The 20,684-nt window shown below is 42.1% G+C and overlaps 1 protein-coding gene across 1 annotated transcript in view; it reads right to left on the bottom strand.

Moving 5' to 3' along the window:
* The window catches only part of FMN2 (formin 2), a 246,295-nt gene that overhangs the window by 175,653 nt on the left and 49,958 nt on the right, over positions 1 to 20,684 (bottom strand). Inside the window, exon 4 of the mRNA XM_090044786.1 lies at positions 9,804 to 9,865. Within this exon, the coding sequence (XP_089900912.1) occupies positions 9,804 to 9,865 (62 nt within the window). The remainder of the gene's footprint in view (positions 1 to 9,803; positions 9,866 to 20,684) is intronic.

The following is a 20,684-nucleotide window of genomic DNA, read 5'->3' as shown; positions in this document are numbered from 1 at the left end:
ACCACCGGGCACACTTCTTTCTCACTTCATCCTCCCAGCTAGGAAGTGTTCCTGCATTGATCTCACAAATCTGTCAGCACTTCTCCACATACAACCTGTTCCTCTCCTCATTATGCCTGTCTTCCAACTGCCCTGCAGTTCTATTAGGAAACAGTCACATAGGGACAGAATAGGGACAGTACTTGGAACTTTTCTTTGCTTAATTACTTTTTTCTTACCAACTTTGTGCTCAGTCACATTAATTAGGACAGATTTTCATTCCTTAGAGAGACCCTGCACTTACCTGGCTGGGCTGCTGTTCTCAGATTAGGATTCACACATCCAAAGAGATAATCTTTAATCAAACAAGATGTCAGAGCCAAAAATCATCTTCTCCAAGTCTAGGGAACAGGTTTGACCACAGTAAAACATATTTCCCAAAACAAAGTCTTTTAAATGCCATAGCAAAGGAATCTTTTGCCATTTAAACTATTTTTGTGTTAAACACTTTTTAAAAGATAGAAGTGGCACACATCCTCCAAAATGTTAGTCTTGGGATTTTTCTTTGTTTTATTTTGTCATTTATAGTTTCAAGAGTTCAGGCTTTTGATTGCTACTGTACTCAAACCTCTAAAATAACCTAGTTACTAACCTGTAGTTCCTGGAGACTGGTTTAAGAAAAATATTACAAGTCAGTCAGTAGTGTACCATAGTTTCAAATATCATGGAGAAATCGTCACAAGAAAAAAAAAATGTTTATAGGTAGTAGTAAATATATTGCATGTTGCAAAACATACATTTAGTAATTTGAGATTTTCTAAGATAGACATGTTTTCTCTTTGATATTCTTGGAAAGTGCACCCATAGATCATTCAGTAAATCTGTCTTTGGTGCCTGAGAACTGCCAGAATTATTTTATGTAGTTTAGCCATTACTATTAAAGGAAGTGCACCATGTTGGGGGGGCGGAGGAAGGGGGGGCGGAGGGCTCAAGTAATTTTACTTGAAGGATTATTTGTTGGTCAAGACATGGATGAACCAAGCAAAAAAAAAAAAAAATTCAAGCAAGTCTGAAATTCTAAAGGCACAGGAAATACAACACGTTCTTATGTGAAGAAAGAAGTTAAATACTTAATGTAATGCAGCAAAATACTATATAACCAAAAAAAATTAAACCTGACCTTTCTGGCAAAAATCACACCTTCTGGGTAGGCTAATACAGGTTCGCTCATAGTCAGTGAAATGAAGGACAATAAATTCTACCAGGGTGCTTATTTATTTATTTTTAAAGCAGCTCTAAACCAGGATATTACATATATACACTATTCAGGAAAAAATCCTCAATGTATTTGTGATTTATATGTGCATTAAAAATACATAAAAGTGGATCTGTATCATCACCAAAATATTTAGTGTATAATGAAGATTTTTCTCAAAAACCAAACTACATGTCATCTACATAAGTGAATTAGGAATTTGGTTGGGGGGGAGGGGAAAATGGCACAAGAAGGGTGGTAGTGGGGAGGGGAGGACAGTATGCCTAGAAAGTAGTTGAAACATTCTGGCTTAATATATGCTATGACAATTCGTACAATGAGAAGGAGGAAAAACCCCATCTCCAGAGTCAGGATTTAGCACTGAATTTTTAAAACTTAACATTAGAAAATATACTGTAGGGTCTAATGCTGCACAGACAGGTAAATGTGGTTGTATGACTTCTTAAAAAATCTTTCCATAACTACCTTCCAAAGGCTGTAAACTATGTCCATTTCCCAAATGGTTTTAGAGAAGAATCAGCTTACTTCTTTCGATATTTTAGTTACCCATTACAAATAAGTCTAAATTGACAACCTCATGCTGCAATTACTGGTTTCTTCAGGGACATCTATATTATCTGAGAATACTGACAAGCAGCAGGTCCTGCCTACCAGCTCCTGCTCCACATAAGATAAATGAGATGCCTTAATGCCTTACCACTGTTGATTTTGAGCTCTACGCCCATAGGCAGGTTAATGCATGGGTCCATGGGCCCGTGCCAATCAGGGGCCCCCAGGGTGCCTGGGTTCCCATGGGAAATGGCGGGTTTCCCCTTGCAGGCAGGTAGTATTGTAGCCTGCTTGGGGCTGCTGGAGTGAGACATAGGGGGCCTACATGCATGTGCCCGGCTGCATGCATGCACATGGCCAGGAATACAGCTGTAGAGCATGGAGAGCAATTCCCTGCAGGTAAGGAAGGAAGGAAGGAGCTTGGAGGAGGGAAGGGGTGTGGGAGTGGGGAAAGATCATGGCCTCCACAGTGAGGGAAGGTGAGTGGGGCTGGAGACACTGCCCAGCCATGGCAGTGCATGGGACCTGGGCTCAGGGCAGGGAGTAAGGCAGAGCCATGGGCATCTTGTCCATGGGTCATGGCTCTCTGCTGCTGCATGAACCCAAGATCTGTGCATGTGCCCCCCAGATGTGTGTGCAGGGTGGATGCTGGCTGCTCACTGTAGGCTCAGAGCTCTCCATTCTGCTGCCTTTCCCTCAGGAGCCCCACACTGGACACACACACACACACACACACACAGGCGAATTGTGCCACCCACTACCACGCAGGCAGGGTATGTGGCTGGATGGCACGGGGCCCCTGGGGCAAAGGCAGCAAGGTGGAGAGCCCTGATCCCACAGTGGGCAGCCCACATCTGCCCTCACTCTGCTCATCTCCAGCCATGGCAGGAGGGCAGCTAGCAGGAAGAAGACATGGTCATGTGCCACCCCATCCCCAGTCCAGCTAGGTCCACCCAGCTCCCCCCCACCATGTGGGGCAGCGGCAGGAGGGGAAGGAGCCCCTCACCCCACTGGAGTCCATGAATTCATGTTTATAATGGGGGGGCTCCAATTTTCTGTTTGTCCAGGGCCCCAATCAATCTTAATCCACAATTGTCTATGCCTCCTGTCTGCCTGAAAAACAGCAGCAGGGAAACTCCCTATGAGAGCTTTGCAGCCTCATTTCCAAGTTTGTGCAAAAGGAATGGAAGTAAATGGCTGGGTCATGGAGTTTTCAGCAGCATAGAGAAGCAATTTGGATATAGCCTTCATCCATAAAACATGTAGCTTTTATGGTTATGACATCTGAGGACTGCTTTTCCCAAAGAAGAGAAAGTTATGAGAAGATTTAATTAAAGACTGCACTCAATATTGCTTTAGTCCTCCTTTCCTTTGTCACATGGGAAAAAAATAAAGATCTCTTATTTGATTGACTGTGGGCAGCTTCAGCAACTCAAAGCTGGAGACAAAACCAGATTAAGAATAAAAGGGTGCGGCACCACAGATAGGAATGTTCTTCACTGCATCACCACACAGGATATTCAAATTGAACTAAGCCTAATTTGAAGAGACGGATCCTTTCCAGAAGGATTTATCTGGATTCAAGGGAAATGAGGGCAAGTAGCTGTAGTAGATGTCTCCATGACTTAAACAAAATTACTGTTAAAGTTGGCTGAATTGCTTAGAACCATAAATGACAAGGAAGGGACGGATCCAGCAGGGTACACCAGTGCACTTGCACCTACCTGCCTTTGATTCCTTCTCCACCCAAAGTTTAAAACCAACTGTCTGGTAGTGACAGGAGCATTTCAAGTCAGCACTGAAGGAGTTCATTGATTTCATGACTCAATTATAATCTATTTGATCCTTTCTAAACTTGTTACTCCACAGGTATTAAAGACCCTCTCTTCTTTTTAATAGTATTGATAGTCCACCAATCAAGCTACCTTTGTTCTGCAATTCTGCTCTGTTAGCAGCTCTTGATAATGAAGCTACTATTTCCCTGCCCTGCAGATTTTTTTTGCTTCATTCCTAAACTGAATAATACAGCCCTAGGTTTCTAGAATATTACTAAAACTTCTAGTTTCTTTTTAACTGGAGAATATGTTATCTTATATATGATTATGCACATCATCATCTGCATCCCCCTTTTCAAAATTCTAGATCCACCCATGTGACCATGCAAAAAGTTTGTTTGTTGCATGGGTAGCAAAGGAGGAGTGGGAACTATGGGCTAAATTACAGGAGAATTTACTTGTATACGGATTAAGCATTTTCTGTTCCTGCTTTCAGAGTTAAAAAAAAAAAAAATCTGGGATAAAGCATGTATGTTCCAAATTCCAACTTCTTACCAGGAAGTATTTATCTCTGATACTTCCAAAAGAGCAACATATTTTGTGAGGGAAAGTAGTACAGAAAAGAAAATTAGTACCAGCTGATTGGGATTAGAACCTATACAATTTTGGTAAATCCATTCAGTAAATAATGGAACAACATAGGCTGAAATTTTTAAAGGAAGGGTTTTTAGCCACATAGTTCCCATTTGTTTCAAAGATGAAGTCATAACTAAATCCTCTGGTCAGCCTTTAAAAAAAAAAATTTCATCCAGTGAGCAGAGTACTGAAAAATGTGATCTCTTTTTCTAAACAGAAAACGTAACCAACAAGGAGCAGATGGGCAACAGAACAAAGATAAGAACACAGACCTTGCTGCCCCAGCTTGGATAAAATAAAATGATTGAAGAAAACAAAGAGAAAAAAAAAAGGAGTAAAGAAAATCCAAATCAGTAAAAAAAAAAAAAAAAAAAAACCGCAGAAAAAGAAAGAGATACATGCTTAATTATTCAAATACATGCTTCCATATGAACCTCAGGTCTCTGAATACTGAAAACAGAACTGAGAGATAAATCAGAAGACATGACAAAACAACACTTTAGCTTTTTAAATACAGATCGTATAACTTAAACTCAAAAGCGTACTGCTAATATTGGAAGATATCCATGTTTGTCTGTTGAATAGTCTTTCCCCCCCCCCAAAAAAACCATAAATGTATTAAAATCTATTAGCTAGTTTTTAATTTCAGGAAAGATGGGATTGTTCTGTTTGTGATGCAGCAATTTTCTGACCATTAATAAAATACTTAATAGCCAGTTTCTTTACTATTTATTACTGAATGGGAGGTACAGGAAGAAACTTGAAATAGGATTCCAAAAACTACAGAATATTACATTTCCACATTAATGTTACATACCACTATACTTTATTTATTTCTAACAAATTACAATCAACTTGTACTTCAGTTTTCTATTAATAAAAACATACACACCCATCTACCTTAAACTGGGTTTCTTTAGATGAGTAATCAGCTTGCTAGTGTTATTTACTTTAATGACAAGTCAGACCTTTTGTCCAATTAAAACGAAAGAAAATGCGCACCAGCTTGCGGGCTTTTTATTTATTTTATCTAAGCATTTGCTGGAAATTGATTCAGATTAGGACTACTATAGTTGCATTTTATAAGAAAATGGGGAAGCTACTTTTATTAAAACGTTCATGATTTGGAATATAAATATAGACCAACTGCGATTATTGTATTGTTTACCAGGTACTATTGCATTCGATTTGATTAATGGCTTCCAGAATTTAAATCTTGCTAATTACATAAAAGCGAAAAGCATCTAAAATGATGCATCCCAGTGTGTCAAAGTTTAGTTGTATGCTTTTGATATACACTTTTAGTAAAATAAACAAACAACCCCAACCCAATATTTGTAACTGGAACAAATCATTTGATAGTGTCATTCTACTCGAACTTTTGGGTTTTCTGCAAAATGTTATACCAATTTACCAATCTTTTCACACATATACTACCGTATTCTAAAAGTTTTGGTTATCCTTTAGCAGGGATGGTTAAGAGCAGTGGTGTGTGAAGCATGCCCTATTCAATTCAGATTCGGCCTGAATCAAGGACAGCAATTCAATTGGTTGCTTTGGATCACTGTCCCTGATTTGATTAAGCTGAATCAGAATCTGAAGAATCGATGCCGATTTGGAGGATCAGTGATTCAGACATAGACACAGCTTTAAAAGTTTTTTCTACACATCTCGAGGTACCAGCGTGGGTTGTGAATGCTGCAGCAGATGGAACATCCTACAGGAGTGCAGGGGGGCCCTCCACGTGCTTGGCAGTGAACTCAGAAGTGGACCGGAAGTACTTTTGGTCCACTTCTGGGACCAGTGGGCGCATGGCCCTTCTCCCCCACACCCTTTTTGGCTCGGCGATCAGCTACAGGGGGACCCCAGGTGTCTTACCCCCAGACCCAGGAGGCATCAGTTGCTGAACCAGGGGGCCACGGTGGGGTCCCCTGCGTGCTACCCGGTGAACCTGGAAGTAGACCCTAAGTGCTTCTGATCCACTTCTGGGTCTGCTGCCAAGTGCATTGGGGAACCCCCCCATGCTCCTGTGGGACACTCTATGCACCCCAGCATTACAGCATTCACAAGCCTCCTGCTACCTAGAGGTATGTAGAAAAAACACTTAAAGCTGTCTCTACATCCAAATCACTGAATCTTTCCGAATCAATTCAGAAGGTTTTGATTCAATATGGAGAGATTAAAGGGTTCTCCAATTCGATTCCTATTCAGAGACTTGGCCACCAAATCAGGCCAGATCTCTGCGGAATCGAATCAGGGACCGAAGCTTTGCACAGACCTAGTTAGGAGCTATGGAATAAAAATAAAAGTCTAACCTTATAAAATCCTTATGAACAAAATTTAGACAGCTCCATATATGTCAAATGCCCTGATTCAAACCAAATTCCAGGGTTCAAATGACTTCATGTAAGAGTCAGAATGATAAAAATATTCTACACATAGGCTTTGCTCCCTCCTCATATTCCTTCAGACATTCACACATTTTTATTCCTCCCTTTCCAAGTAACTCAGTGTACTTATTCATTATTTGAAAAGGTGTGTCACCGTTTTATCTTGAAGCTTTTGTTCAAGTGGGTCAGTCTTGTACAAGGAGGGGAAAGTTTCTTAATTTCACCCAAAGTCAGCTACCTTTATGAATTCACTACACACCATATCATAACTGCTGAACTGTTAAATGTGGGCTACAGGGTTTTTTTATGCTGAACAAATCCAATCTACCCTGAATTCTCTATATTAACTAGTCTTGTGCGGCCAAATGCTATTCCATCTATTAGGCATGTAAGTGGACTTGAGTACCCAAGTATAATTTTATTCCACCCTGTCCACATCCCTGAAAAATCAATCAGTGCATTTACTTTTGTAACATGATCATCTTAGGTCAGGCACAGACATTACACACAGACTAATCTAAGTGATTAGAAATATATCTAAACCTATAACTGTACTGAATTTGGTGCACATAGACTAGTCGAAACATGGCAGAACCTGATCTAACATGGAGCTAGTTTGATGTGCATTCAAATCTAATTGATTTAGGTTAGACTGGTGAATGGAACTTCTGTACCAGATCCTCTACTGAACCAAGTCAGATCACTTTCCTCTGGTATCCCAGCTTCCTTTGTGGTCTCCCACAACATCTCTTTGCAGGGAGGTCCACAAAACTAAGTCTGTACCCAGCTGCTCTGGGACAGCAACCAGCAGACCTTGCCCCTGAGCTCTCCCAGAATTGAGCCAACACAGACCCTTTCGCTTACTCCACCTCCTGCTTTTGGTCATCTGTCTTGGAGCCCTAAGAGGCACCAGGGGACAGGGGTAAAGGGAGTCATCTGTGTTGCCTGCACAAGCCCCATGACCCACATCTGTGGGCCATGCCTCTGCACCTCGTCTTGAAGCACCCATGATGTGTACACGCACCCCCCGACACTGAGCCCAAGAGAACCCCAGAACTCATGCACAGCCTTACAGTGCTCAATACTGGCTCCTGCACACCCAGCCACGGACCCCTATACCCCTGTACTTGGGTATAGCCCCATAGAGCCTGATGCTGGCTCCTGCACACCCAAGCAGGAACCCCTATGCTCCCATACTGAGGCACAGCCCTACAGAACCCAACCTTGAATCCTGCGCACCCAGACAGGGATCCCCATGTCCTTATACGCAGGAACAGCCACACTGAGCCCGACTCTTGCTACTACACATTACATCTCCATGACCAGAGCCAGGCATCCTGCCACCTAGAATCCAATATGGATTTCTCCTTCCCCCTTAAACCCTCCCCAAGCAGGAGCTAGTGTGAGCAGCTCACCTCTGATGGATCAGGATGGCAAAAGGCAAAATATTGGGAGTGGGCCTACATGGAGGCAACCCTGTAATCTCCATGGATCAGCTACCACCAGCAGATGCCTGGGCCATGGGCACCTGGGGTGCTGCAAGGCTTTTTTTGGCCTGCAGACACAGGGTTCTGGAGTAATAAGGCAGGGGGAGGTGTGAGGGGTATGATTGCCCATGCCCAGAAGCCAATCTGGGTGGCCCAGGCACGCAGCAGCTTCTGGCAGCACCAGGACCACACAGAACATGCTGAGAGGCATGCACAAGTGCCCCCAACCTGCATGCCTTGGGCCAGTGCAGACAGCCCGCATGCTCCCCCCACCAAATGGCAGATTCGTATACTGTTTGCTATCAATCTAACCTATGCCGCTTACAGAAAATCATGCGACTTGGGTCAAATCCATCTCAGGCTTTTTAAACATCTATACTTAGTTTTAGTCCTAAGACTGAGTCACAAAAAATCAACAAGAGGAAGACCCATCAACCTTTTTGTTTTAACAGTTTTTTCAAGGACTAGAACAATGTGGCCTGATGCAATTAACTGCTTAATTGCATCTTAAGTACTAACCTGGCCACATAATCATTCAATTAATGGTGTGATAAAATGGGGAGTAAGCCACAATGTTTTTAAACAAAATGTACAATAACTTTGTAGCTGGTTCCTATCATGCCTTTGACTGAACTGTGGCCAGTGGTCCCAACCTGTTGAGCAAACAGGAGCCCTTCAAGCCTCACATGTGTTACAGAGACTGGGAGTGTTAGTCAGCTGACTGGGGTTCCCAGCTGTGGGAGCACACTGAGTCTTTGGCTTCAATGAGCTTCTACAGTTGGAAACACTTGTCAGCTTACTGAGGGTCCCAGCTGTGGAAGCCAGGATCAGCTGATTGACAGTCCCAGCCAGGGGAGCACATGGAGCCTATTCTGCAACTTGCTGGGGAGCCTGGGATCATGATCATGTGCTCCCCTGCTTATCCTTTCTTAAAATGACTAGTAATTTTTGACTACTAACAATATAGGCTTTAGCAAGGCTGAACTTTCAGAAAGTGCTGGAACCTAATTCATGGAAATGGGATTTATTTAGTGTTTTGAGTTGGGCAAGCAAATGGCTAGTAACCTTTTTAAATCTTAGCCCAAGATTTGCTGCATCAAGAAGCCGGCTCTTGTCCATATTAGCCCAAAGGATCAATGTGACTATTCACAAAGACACAAAGCCAATATGCATTATTTTTTATCTATTCCAATGATTACAATTAAAAAATCCTACTTAACCCTCCATATCACGGTAGTCAGTTTCAGTTTTTAGTTGAGATTTATTTTTTAACCAATAGTAAATGGGCAAAGCCACATCTTTAGAGTATTACTGGTGTCACAGGGAAGCACTAAAGGTAAAGTTTTGCACATGTAGTTTTGGCTATAATTGCATTTAAAAAAAAAATACCAGTAAAGGAATCAAATAAGACATAGCAATTGATAAATGGTTAATATGTGCAAAAGCTGGCTATTGTTCGCTTCTGAGGGAAGACAATAGAAACTTACTTCTTACAATAACTGTTTTCAGTTCTATGAACAGAATATAGATTATGAACAAATATTATAGAACAACTGAATTCAAAACTTAGAAGGAAATGGATATACCCAAAATGTAGTTTCAGTCTACAGAAAAGCGGTGATTGTTTCCAAAAAGTGTCTAACATAGATTCCAAATCTTACTATTGCAAGTGTAATACATGCTATATATTACACCTTGGCTAATATCTTACCTGTACCTGATGAATATCCTCTGTGCCTTGTTTCTGTGTTTCTAAGATAGCAGCTTCAGATTCTGTATTGAAAAACGAACACAGATTCAGAAAGTGTTTTATTTTCAAGTCTTCAGAAAAGCTATAAAAAAGACAAAAATCTCCATGAAAAGTCCCCACACTTTGTTCCACTATATAATCTCACTAAGAAATAGAATTTGCTCCCCATGAAATATGCAACCATGGGTGAAATTATACTCTACAGTTAACAAACACTAATTCTAAGGAATATTAGTCTGTGCTAAGGCTAACAATCAGTCACACATTCAGGGTTAATAAGCTCTCTAATGTGCATGACTCAGACCTGGTGCCAGAGGCCTAACAAGCAGGGGCATGGCTAGGATATGCAAGTCTGCTCCATGCCTGCCATGCTCACTGGCTCTCTAGTCACAGTATATGCCAGGAAGGAACAGGGGAAGGGCCCCCCATGCCACTTGGATCATTTCATTCATTCCTCCAAATCACCCCATTACCCCCCCCCCACTGCAGCATCAGCCCCCAGATCACTCTTCCACTCTGCGATCAGCCCCTCCACCCCCCAGATTGCCACCCTGTCACCACAATCAACCTGAAAGCAGTGCCAGCAACAGCAACATGCATGGGGGATTCCCTTTTCCTGCTTGTTCCTGGGCTCCCCAAAACCCATGCCAACCCTATGCTCCCTGCTATCTCTCCCCCCACCCCTACTCCCCTTCAGTTATAGGGCCTGGCAGGGACTGGATTTGGGCATTCTGGGGCACCGTGGTCTACAGGAATCCCAAGAAAAGGCAGGAAAGGGGAACCCAGAGATCAGGACCCCCAACACTTTCGGGTGGACTGGAATAGCAAAACAATGATCCAGGGGTGGAGGGGCCAATGAGAGGTAGAAAGGGCAAGTGGGATGGCAGAGGATTGATCTGGTGGTGAAGGGAGTGATTTGGGGCCCAGGTTTGGGGGCAATTTATGGGGGCAGAAAAGTTAACTTAAGCTAGATAGCAAAAGTCAAAAATAAACTTTGCCCAAGGTGGTATAAACTTTAAGATGCTTAAAGAGTATTTTGCACTTGTTAATAAAGTATAATTGTTCAAGTCTGAAGTGCCCTTAAGATGGGCTAGTTGTAATGTGCAATCTCATCCAAAGTATATAGAACCTTTTAAAAATATGGGTTTTAAAGGAGTATGGAATAGTTAAAGGTAGACATAGCTTGGTGATGCATTACATTTTTCCCTCTTTACCACAGCACTTTTATGACACTGACATTCATTTAATGGAACTTTTAGCTCATTGCTGCTCAAGCTTTCCTTATTCCAATATTTTTCATACAGTAAAAGTCTCTTTGAGGTAGAGGAACAGAGTGGCCAATGTGGCTAGTCCCAGCTGTACAGACATGGGAACATGAATTTCAGGATGTACTCTAAAACATTTAATGTGGAGAACTGAGAAGCCCTTGAATCAGACTGACTTCCCCTTGGACAGAGAAACTATCTTCCTATCCCAGATCTAATTTAGCATCATGGCACAGAACTGTCTATAACAAAATTTCAGAAAGATGAACCACCAGTCAGACTAAAAAATAAAAATAGCAGTAAGTTTTCATTTCTAAAAGGAAGTGAAGTAAAATAGCTTCTGATCCAAGGATGACGACAGATAATGTGAAAACAGGAACAATCATCATCACCCATGCATTGCTTAACTTAGTTTATAAACGTTTTTAAAGTCCATTCATTTCAAAATAACAGTTTGAAAAAGATTTACAGCTCAAAAAACAAACCAAAAACCCTAACAGCTCTTTGGCAATGAAAAAGAAAATAGTGAGATCAAAATTAAGATCATTTCTCTATTTCATTTCCCTGGCAGATTCACATTTGAAATAGGTCTATCCTCTTTTGTACTTTAAAGGCTGGATAAGCCACAAATATTAGGGTTTGGGGGATTTTATGGTGGGGAGAGGGGAGGTTGAGAGTGAGAGATATGCATTTTAAAACAAAACCTTTAAAATACTGATCCACAGTTTTATTTAAGTCACACAAGTTAGATGGAAACCTTGATTCTGGTAACGTCATTTATTTCAGTAAGAAACACGTAGTATGCATTCCAGCTTTGTTTCTACAGTGTCGTATTTCATTGTTTGCCAGACAAAAAGAATTACATTTTTTGTCAGCAAGGATGGACTTTTACAGCCACCAGGGCACATACAGTACTTTAAAGTTATTTGTTAAAACTTTACAGAGAATAATGAAGAAGGTTTGTTTGTTTTTTTCATTTTGTAATGGAAAAAGAAAGCACCATGTGGTTAAGAGTACAAGTAAAGTAATTCTGGCTTCCATTCTTCACTTTCTAAATACGTGTTTGACCTTAAACCACCTCTCTGTGCTGTTGTGTCTTAGCATGACAAGACAACTTTTCTAACTGTAAGGGATATATTGTCAGGCATTTTTGTTTTTCATTAACCCCTGTACAATGCTCTTAGAAGTATGTTCATAGAAGGAGCAGTGTACAAGTACAATCAAACTCAGTATCATGGGAGAACAAAAAAACCCCCCTAACAAACAGAAACACCTTACCCAAACAAAAAAGGAGAATTTAAGTAGAATTTAGTCACCTAAATCCAAGAGGACATTCTTCCACCCCTCATCACACCCTTTTTTTTTGGTGCCTTGAAGTCTAGACACATCTTCATTTTGACAACTAAAATGTTTCAGGACCTAGACTGCCTGTTTCTGTGTAGGCCCAAAAGGGATGTCATTTTGCCAGTCTAAGGAGCTCAGGGCCTATCTTCCACCTAAGTCCAGTCCATAGACCAGGTGCTTCTCTACCTAGCTAAGTGCTTACAGACCAAGAAGCCCTAATACCAAAGATTTAGTAGCCACAGCAACTTGAATTTAGAAACACAAAATCCCACCATGAATGTACCCCCAAGAATTCATCCCTGATGGCAGCAAAATAACAACGATCTGATCAGAGAGAATGCAGTACACAACGTTGAGATGACATGATATGGTGATCTTATCTATTAAACTATGCAGAGGGAAAAGAACCAATTCTAGTTCAAGAGCAACAATGTGATAATTTAGAAACTATTTCCATTCACCATTCTCAGCAGTCATATTGACACACTAATAATTGATCATAGATGAAATATTCAAGTCAAGAATATGGTGCCAGTGGTGACATTTCTACTAAGTATTTAACTACAAACCTAGCTGTAAATAACTATCAAAGGGTTCTCATGTTTTCCCTTTATGTTTCAGAAGGCACAGTCACCTTAGGGCTTTCTTACACTTACATGTAGCATATGCTAATTTTAAATCAGTTTTAAATTTAGCATGTTTTGAGAAATCACACAGTAAGGGTTAATACCCCTACAATGTGCTCTGTTCTGAGCTGCTCATAAAAGTTCTGGCAAGTAGGGGAATGGCTAAGAGCCAAGATAGCTCTGTGCCTGCCCCATTTGCTTGCTCTCAGGGGCAGGATAGGTGGCCCAGATTGTGGACAGTTGGGGCTTGGCAGAATCCCATCAGGCCTGCCATATCCAGCCCCCTCTCCCCATCCCTTGTCCTGCCAGCCTGAATTAAGCTAGCTACAGTCCCCTACCTCCTCCATCCTGGGGCTCCCTCCCTGCCAATCCCCCCTGGCCTTCACTGCTTACCTCCACACTCCCTAGTTTACCTGCATTGCAGGCACTGACCCAGGGGGAGCAGGAAGGGAAGGGGAACCCCGTACCCAACCACTGTCACTGCTCCCAGTACCACTGGGCCCAGCCTAGAGTAGCAGTGGCAGCAGGCAGGTTCCTTATCCCTGCTTATGCTGCCAGGACAGTGCTTGGAGCTGTAGGTGACCCAGGAGCTGCTGGCTGTGCTGCAGTAAGCAGGGATCTGAAGCATGTGTGTTGGGGGGCGGGGAGGAAGGCCTGATCTGAGTGTGCGTATGTAGGTGGGGGAGGCTGGCACCCAATTGGACCTGCTGCACTGCCCATCCCACCCCCCCTACACCCTCAGATTGGGCCCATCACACTGCCCACACCCTCCTGCACCAGGAATGCCACAAAGTCCACTCCTCACTTCCTCACCCTACCAGCCTGGATTGGACTCACTGCACCATGCCACCTGCCCCTCCGCCCCACCTACCCACTTGCTGACAGATTTGGTCAGCCACCCTGCACCCTTAGATTGGCCACCCCTCCTCATATCCCAGTTGACCACTCACCATCCCCATGATAGCTCCCAGAACTGTCCTGGGAAACAAACAGGGAAGAGAAACCTATCCAGGACACTGTTCTCTGCACAGTAGTGTCATGGCAGCCACAGTGATGGTGTCTGGGCACATGGCTTCCCCTTCCCTGCCTGCTCCCCTGGGCCAGTGTTGAAAGTGCAAGTAAGATGCAGGGACATAGGAAGCCCTGGGCACCAGAAATGGGAGAGGAAAGCAATTCTACCTTTAGGTGGGGGAAGATTGAGCAGCTGAGAGCAGTGCCTACTGGGATGGTGGAGCATCACTTTCAACTTGTTTCTGACTGTAACATGAATTGCCCAAAATGAAATAGAGATAATCCTTGATGGAAGAGGATTATCTGTGAGCCACCCATAGAGGCCTTAACATGCGTTTTCCTACCTTAATGTGTGAACACTCCTGATTTAAGCGCCCCCCGCCCCTGTTTTAAGGGCTCCCATTTACATTAACATGCAACAACACCCTTAATGAGTGCCTATGTTCCAACACTTTACTCTTCAGCTAAGGTTAAAGACAAATTTTATGAAGAATTATCTATCAAAGTCAGGAAGATTCAAAACATTGTGAACTTGTATATCCTGGGACACTTCAGTGCAACAGCAGGTGTTCACAGTGAATCCTGGCCAACTTGCCTGGGTTCACGTAACACAGGAAGTATGAATGATAATGGACAAAGGCTGTTGGAGTTCTGCTTGTATTATAACTTGTGCATCACCAACTCACTCTTTCGAACAAAGCTGTGCCATAAGGTATCATGGAAGCACCCAAAATCTGGCCACTGACACTCTTCACTTGGCAGTCTCATCCCAATAATAATAATATCCTCCTTACTTGTAGTTACCATCTGATTGAAATGCTGCCCATTCATTTGTGGTCACTAAGATCAAATTGAAACCAGAGAAAAATCTTCTAGTTGAAGTATAAGTTTGCTGTGCATTAACATCACCAATATACCAATATATCTTATCTTCAGAAAACCTTGATGTTTATGGAGGCTCTGGAGGAGGCTGTTCAGACCTGCCTTTGGGTGAGACTGAAGAAGAAAAGCAAGGAAGCCTTAGAAAAGATTTGCTACTGATTCTATACTTGGCAAGCAGGTCAGAAGAAATTGGGGTTGGTTTGAGGTGCACTCACAGGTATTGACTGTTTATCAAGGCCAAACAAGCTGCTCTATTAAATCACAAGAAGAATTCCTGTCATGGAAAGCCCCAGGAAAAGACAGCTTTCCTGTAGAAGTGTACAAAACCTTTGCTTCTTCTCCACCTATATGCACTTTTTACTCACGGCTAGACAGTAGGGACAGTAGCACAAGACATGTAAAATGCCAATATAGCTACTCAGTAAAAGAATAAAAGTGACTGCAGCAACAGCTACTCATGGCATTTTATTCCTAAGCATTATGGGAAAGATCATTGCTTGGGTGGGGCTCAGCAGACTTCACAGCCTTGCTGACCATATTCCCCCTGAGTCACAGCGTGGCTTCAAGCTAGTAGATCCACTATACTACACGTATAATCTTTCAACGATGATAAATTCAAGAAAAATGTAGGGGACAAAGGATGCCTCCCCCCTCCCCACAAAAACACACCTTCCAAACTATCTTCATTGACTTGACCAAAGCCTTTTACCTTATTAGCCTCTTAATGACTGGAAAAGATTGGCCATCCACCAGAACTCCTCAGGATAATCCACTCTTTCCATGATGGAATGCAGGAAATAATCAGCTATGATACATCGATGTCTGAGGCTTTTGATATTCAAAACAGAGTCAAGCAAGGCTGCCTTTGCCCCAACTCTTTTGGGATCCTCCCCCCCACCCCATCTTCTGACTTATGCTTTTGGGACCACCACTGAAGAAATTTAATCTACATAGATGCTCAAATGGAAAATTATTCAACCTCACATACTTTAAAAGAAAAGTTTAGATTTGTGAGCTGCTGTTTGCTAATGATGCTGCGCTGATATTTGACACAGAAAACGAGCTTCAAAGCCTCATCCCTTATTTCATTCATGTCTGCCAAGAGTTTGGTCTTACAATCAGCATCAAGACAACCAATGTTATAAGGCAGAGCACCGTTTCGCCACCAGCAGATCACAAAAGGTGAGAACACATGCTTGCATCATCAACACTTATTTGTACAGTAGTAAATTCTGGACCACATACTCTTCTGAAGAAAAGTGCCTCAGCTTTCACTTACATTGCCTTCACTGCATTCAAGAAATTTCCTGGTGGAACAAGGTTGTCTATACTGAGGGCTTGCAACATGCCAGTTTTGAGTGAGCATTCTCTTCTCAGCCAACATCAGTTTCAATGGCTTGATCATATGCAGAGAATGGATGATAGCCATATACCCAAGGATCTCTTGTATGGAGAATTTTTTCCAAGAAGACATCACCATATGTGTGCATCTTTCTGTTTTGTGAGGAGATACCCCCGACCCCCCAAGCCTACCAACATGGTGTCAAGCAGAGAAACTAAAAGAACCCTCCACCCTTGAATTTCTTTAGCTTTGTGACAGAGGGCACTGTTAAGTGGGAAATACAGGTTTTAATCGCCTCAGCAAGGGGAGAAAATTTAACTCCTACATGCTGGGTGAGCACTCTAACCACTGGTATATTGGATTAAAACGCGAGAAATGCATCCCCATCTTCATCATACAAACCTGAAAGATACTTTGTTCAAACAAAACTGTTCAGTGATCTTGGTCCATATTTGTAATTAATTCTGGTGTTCCCAAAGCTTCATTTTCTAACAAAACTTTTACCAACATTTTTTCCTCCAACTTTAGCGCTAATGCATCCTTCCGTTTAAGAATGAGCTCCACTCAAAATACCCACTTTGGTTTCAGTTGGTCTACTCATGTGCCTAAAATTAGTACATACTTAAGTGTTATGCTGACTTAAGGTCAGAAAGTTCAACATTTTATGTAATCAGCATCTTTTCTCCTAGGGATTCTTACTTCCTAAATTCACAGCAGAGAAAAATTTACACCCTGACCATGTATATTAAGTAAAAAGATTTTAGTAGTATGAAACAACTAACCTTGGTACCAACAGATTTGATATTAAAAATTCTTGCCTGTTGCCTACTGCCTCTAAATTGTTTATAATTAACATGGTGGTCCAAGGCAAAAACTAACTTATACTGACTTATGAAAATAATTTAGCTGCTTATTTCTGAAGAACTATTTTAAGATCACTATTTAAGAATGTGTTCTCCCTTGTAACTTTAAAATACACATGCAGTGCTTACATAAAGAAGACCAGTGCAGATCTCATGGAGCTTTTTAAGCCTTCATTATTTACTCACAGCATTACTCACTGTCACTATCCTCTACAGACAGGCATGTAAAAAAATAAAAGTTATATTTTAGGTGCAAAAAACTTGCACTGAACAGCAGTTGCAATCTCCCTCAATCTTTTTTTTTTCCCCTATTTGGCAAACACATTCAAGCTAGAAGACAGATATTGCAGCTATACTTAAAAGATACTGACGGTAAAGTAAACTTTGAAAAAATTGTTCCACATTCTACTTAGAAATGGTTATGCTATATTTACCATTCATTTCTAATCCTGTATCCTTAAAATATAGGAGCATGTAAGATACAGGTGGCATTTTCTAAAAGCCTGCATGATCATTTTGTTTATACTTGTGAAATGATGGTTCTCAATCATCACAACTAATTTTGGAGAGAGACCGGAATAGATAACAAAAGAAGCGTGAGTCCGCAGGTGTGAACAATAAGAGAAGCTAATTACACTCATCCTTTTTTTTTATGCGTGCTCACACACAACAACAATACAGGATATTAAACAATACCGACTGCTTAACCCATTTTCCAAATTAATAGAGCTCTTAAATTCTCCATTTTATGAATATTTTTATCCATCCACATTTCTTACTATTTTTCGTGAATAAACAGTACATAGTTCATTCTCACAACTCTCCTTTAATCTCAGTCTCTTGGCCATCATTGTTTTGAACTACTTCACAGAGCAACTTAAATTAATATTTAAAGCCAATAAAACAGAGCATCATGTAAACAGAAGAATCAATCTTTTTAAAAATTGAGAAATTTAAGGTACATAATCTAGAACAGATGAAAAAAAAAATCAGGGTTTTGGGAAGGCAGGTTTTGCTTGCTTGTATCAAAAAAATTCTAACACATCAGAAGTAGCATAGGCAGTTTCTTAATGGGCAAAGCTATATTTATATTGTAACCGTTTATATCTAAAATGCATTAATAAAGACTTAGGATGTAAACACTGGCTGAACCCTTCATGTCAGGCACAGGCGCAGGCACAGGCACACTCCGTTTAGAACTCCCCCCCCCCACCAATAAAAAACCCTATTAATGAATGCTGCTACTAGGCCTGGTAATACTTTTGCTAAGGCCTAGATTTAGGTCATTCGGCATACTTAGGCCACAAAATGTAGGTCATTGGCATACTATAAAAACCTGCCAGCCACATTAGTCAGAAGAAGAGAAGAGGAGGTTCAGACACTGACTGGCATAGCTTTGTCATCAAAAGCCTCAATAAAGACACAGCTACATCACAAAACTACCCTTTTACTGGCATAGCATATTTCTTTGCAAAACCCTGCACTGAGCTATACCAGCAAAGGCACCGTTTAGCTGCTATAAGCTGCATTCATACTAGAAGCACTTTTGGCAACAGGGACAGATCCAAGGGGGTGTGGGGAGGGGGGGAGTGGTGCAGTTGCATATCCCTTTGGTTCCTGCTGCACTCAAAGTTTAAAACCAATTACCCAGTGAGGAAAGCTACGTTCCTCTTCAAGTAGAGCTGAGGTAGTCAATGATTTCAAGACTTAATACTATCTACTGGATTCTTGCTAATCTCTCTGTTCATAGGTACCCTTGGTCCTCCATTAATCAAGCTACCTTGTCTTCTACAATTATTCTATCTGTTGTCTACTCTTGACAATGTTCCTCTGCTCACCCATTCAGCATCTCCAGTAAAGGTATGCTGCTACCTAGGAACCTGCACTAGGCAGTTTTGTTCCTCGTGGTTTCAAACCAAAACAAATCAGAAACCGAGTGGCAAGGGACAAGGCTGAAGGTTGGCTGAGCTATGCAGAGGTCAGAGACAAGAGGGAAAAGGAGAGGTGAAGAGGTAAGTTACGGAAGCAACCTTCTCCTGGGTTAACTGCTATAAGAGTCCGATTCAGTAGCACAACCACAAAGGCATAAAGCTGGCATAGTAATATCCTGAGGGGTCCCTGGGTAGGGGTGCTGCAAGTGGCTAAAATGAGTCCCTCCCCCTGCTCCCTGGCCCAACCTGTTTCTGTATATTGAGGGTGGAGGGCAGAGTGGAGGTCAGTTATTAGCATGTTGTGGTGGGGGGAGCAGTGAGGGGAGGGAAACAGTCACAATCTGACCTCCACCTGTTCTGTGGTTGGGGGGAAGTGTTTGGGAAGGGTTCTGCGTGAAAGGTATTTCTGGAAGCTGAGAGATCACAGGCATGAAGGGACTTTTCTTGAGGTGAGGGGGAAGATCATTATTGGTGTAGTGTGGGTTGAGGGGAAGGTGGGATTTGGAGGTAAGGGGGTGGCAGGGACTGTGGCAGTAAAACTGGGGTTTGAGGGGGGTTGGGAACAAGAAGGACTTTCGGTAAGGACTGCTCAGAGGATGTGAGGATGGCAATAAGGTTTGGGTTTGCAGAGACACAGGGGAGAGCTTAGTGGGGTGTAAGGGTGATAAGGGCACAGGTGGGCTGGGGAGTGATGGGGATGGATCTGTGTAGGGAGCAGTGGGTTGAAGTGAGGTGGTAGACCGGGATATGAGGAAGGTGGTAGGGTCTAGTAAGGCTCAAGGCACAATTTGGTGCATAAGCATCCAGCCATTCGTGGGTAAATGTGGGAACAATAAGGGAAAGAATGGAGCTAGGGGACATTTAGGTAGCAGTGGCAATTCATGAAAAGGGAACTGAAAGGCACTTTGGGAATATGGTGGATTATACAGGAGACATGTGTTGGGGTGCATAAAGCCAGCTAGGAGGTAGGTCTGGAGCTGGCAGACTGTCCTCCTCCCCCACCCCAAATTCAGTTATATTTGTTTTTGCTCGGATCTTAAACTGAATAATATGGCCATAGGCCTCCAGCATATGAATAAAAAATAGTTCTTTTGACTTGGAGAAAGGTGTGCATTGTGTTAAATGATAATGTACCACCACCTGCACCCCCTTTATCAACATTTTAGGTCCAGCTATATTTGGCAGCATGGCATAGTGGTATGGCTATCCTGGCAAGGTGGTAAACACAGTCTTATTCTCAAGATATCCTTGGCCAAGAAGTCTGTCCCACCTGAAAGCAAATTTGAAATCAGCTCCACCCAAAGCCTACAAGCAATTGAGGGGTCTGCTGAAATAACTAACTCCTTAAACTTAAAGAAAGTAAGAAAGTGTGGTAGGAAACAGAGCTGAGAGCAGTCAGTGGCTTGCCAAGGTAGTCATGAGAACGTTGAGAACTCTTGGATGCTGGTACAAGACTAAATAATTCCCCCTGGATCTGTGGAATTTGCCTATCACCACCAACTGAAAATAACCTTCAATTTTTCTTTAGTAGCAATCTCTTTTTTCCCTGCAGAACAAAGGGTTGACCCTTTTTATCTC

This window comes from Crocodylus siamensis, chromosome 1 (assembly GCF_052110815.1).
Source record: "Crocodylus siamensis isolate JL-2025a chromosome 1, ASM5211081v1, whole genome shotgun sequence".
Taxonomy (NCBI): domain Eukaryota; kingdom Metazoa; phylum Chordata; order Crocodylia; family Crocodylidae; genus Crocodylus; species Crocodylus siamensis.
The sequence above is the reverse complement of the archived record's forward strand: the minus strand, read 5'-3'. Positions and strand labels throughout refer to the sequence as shown.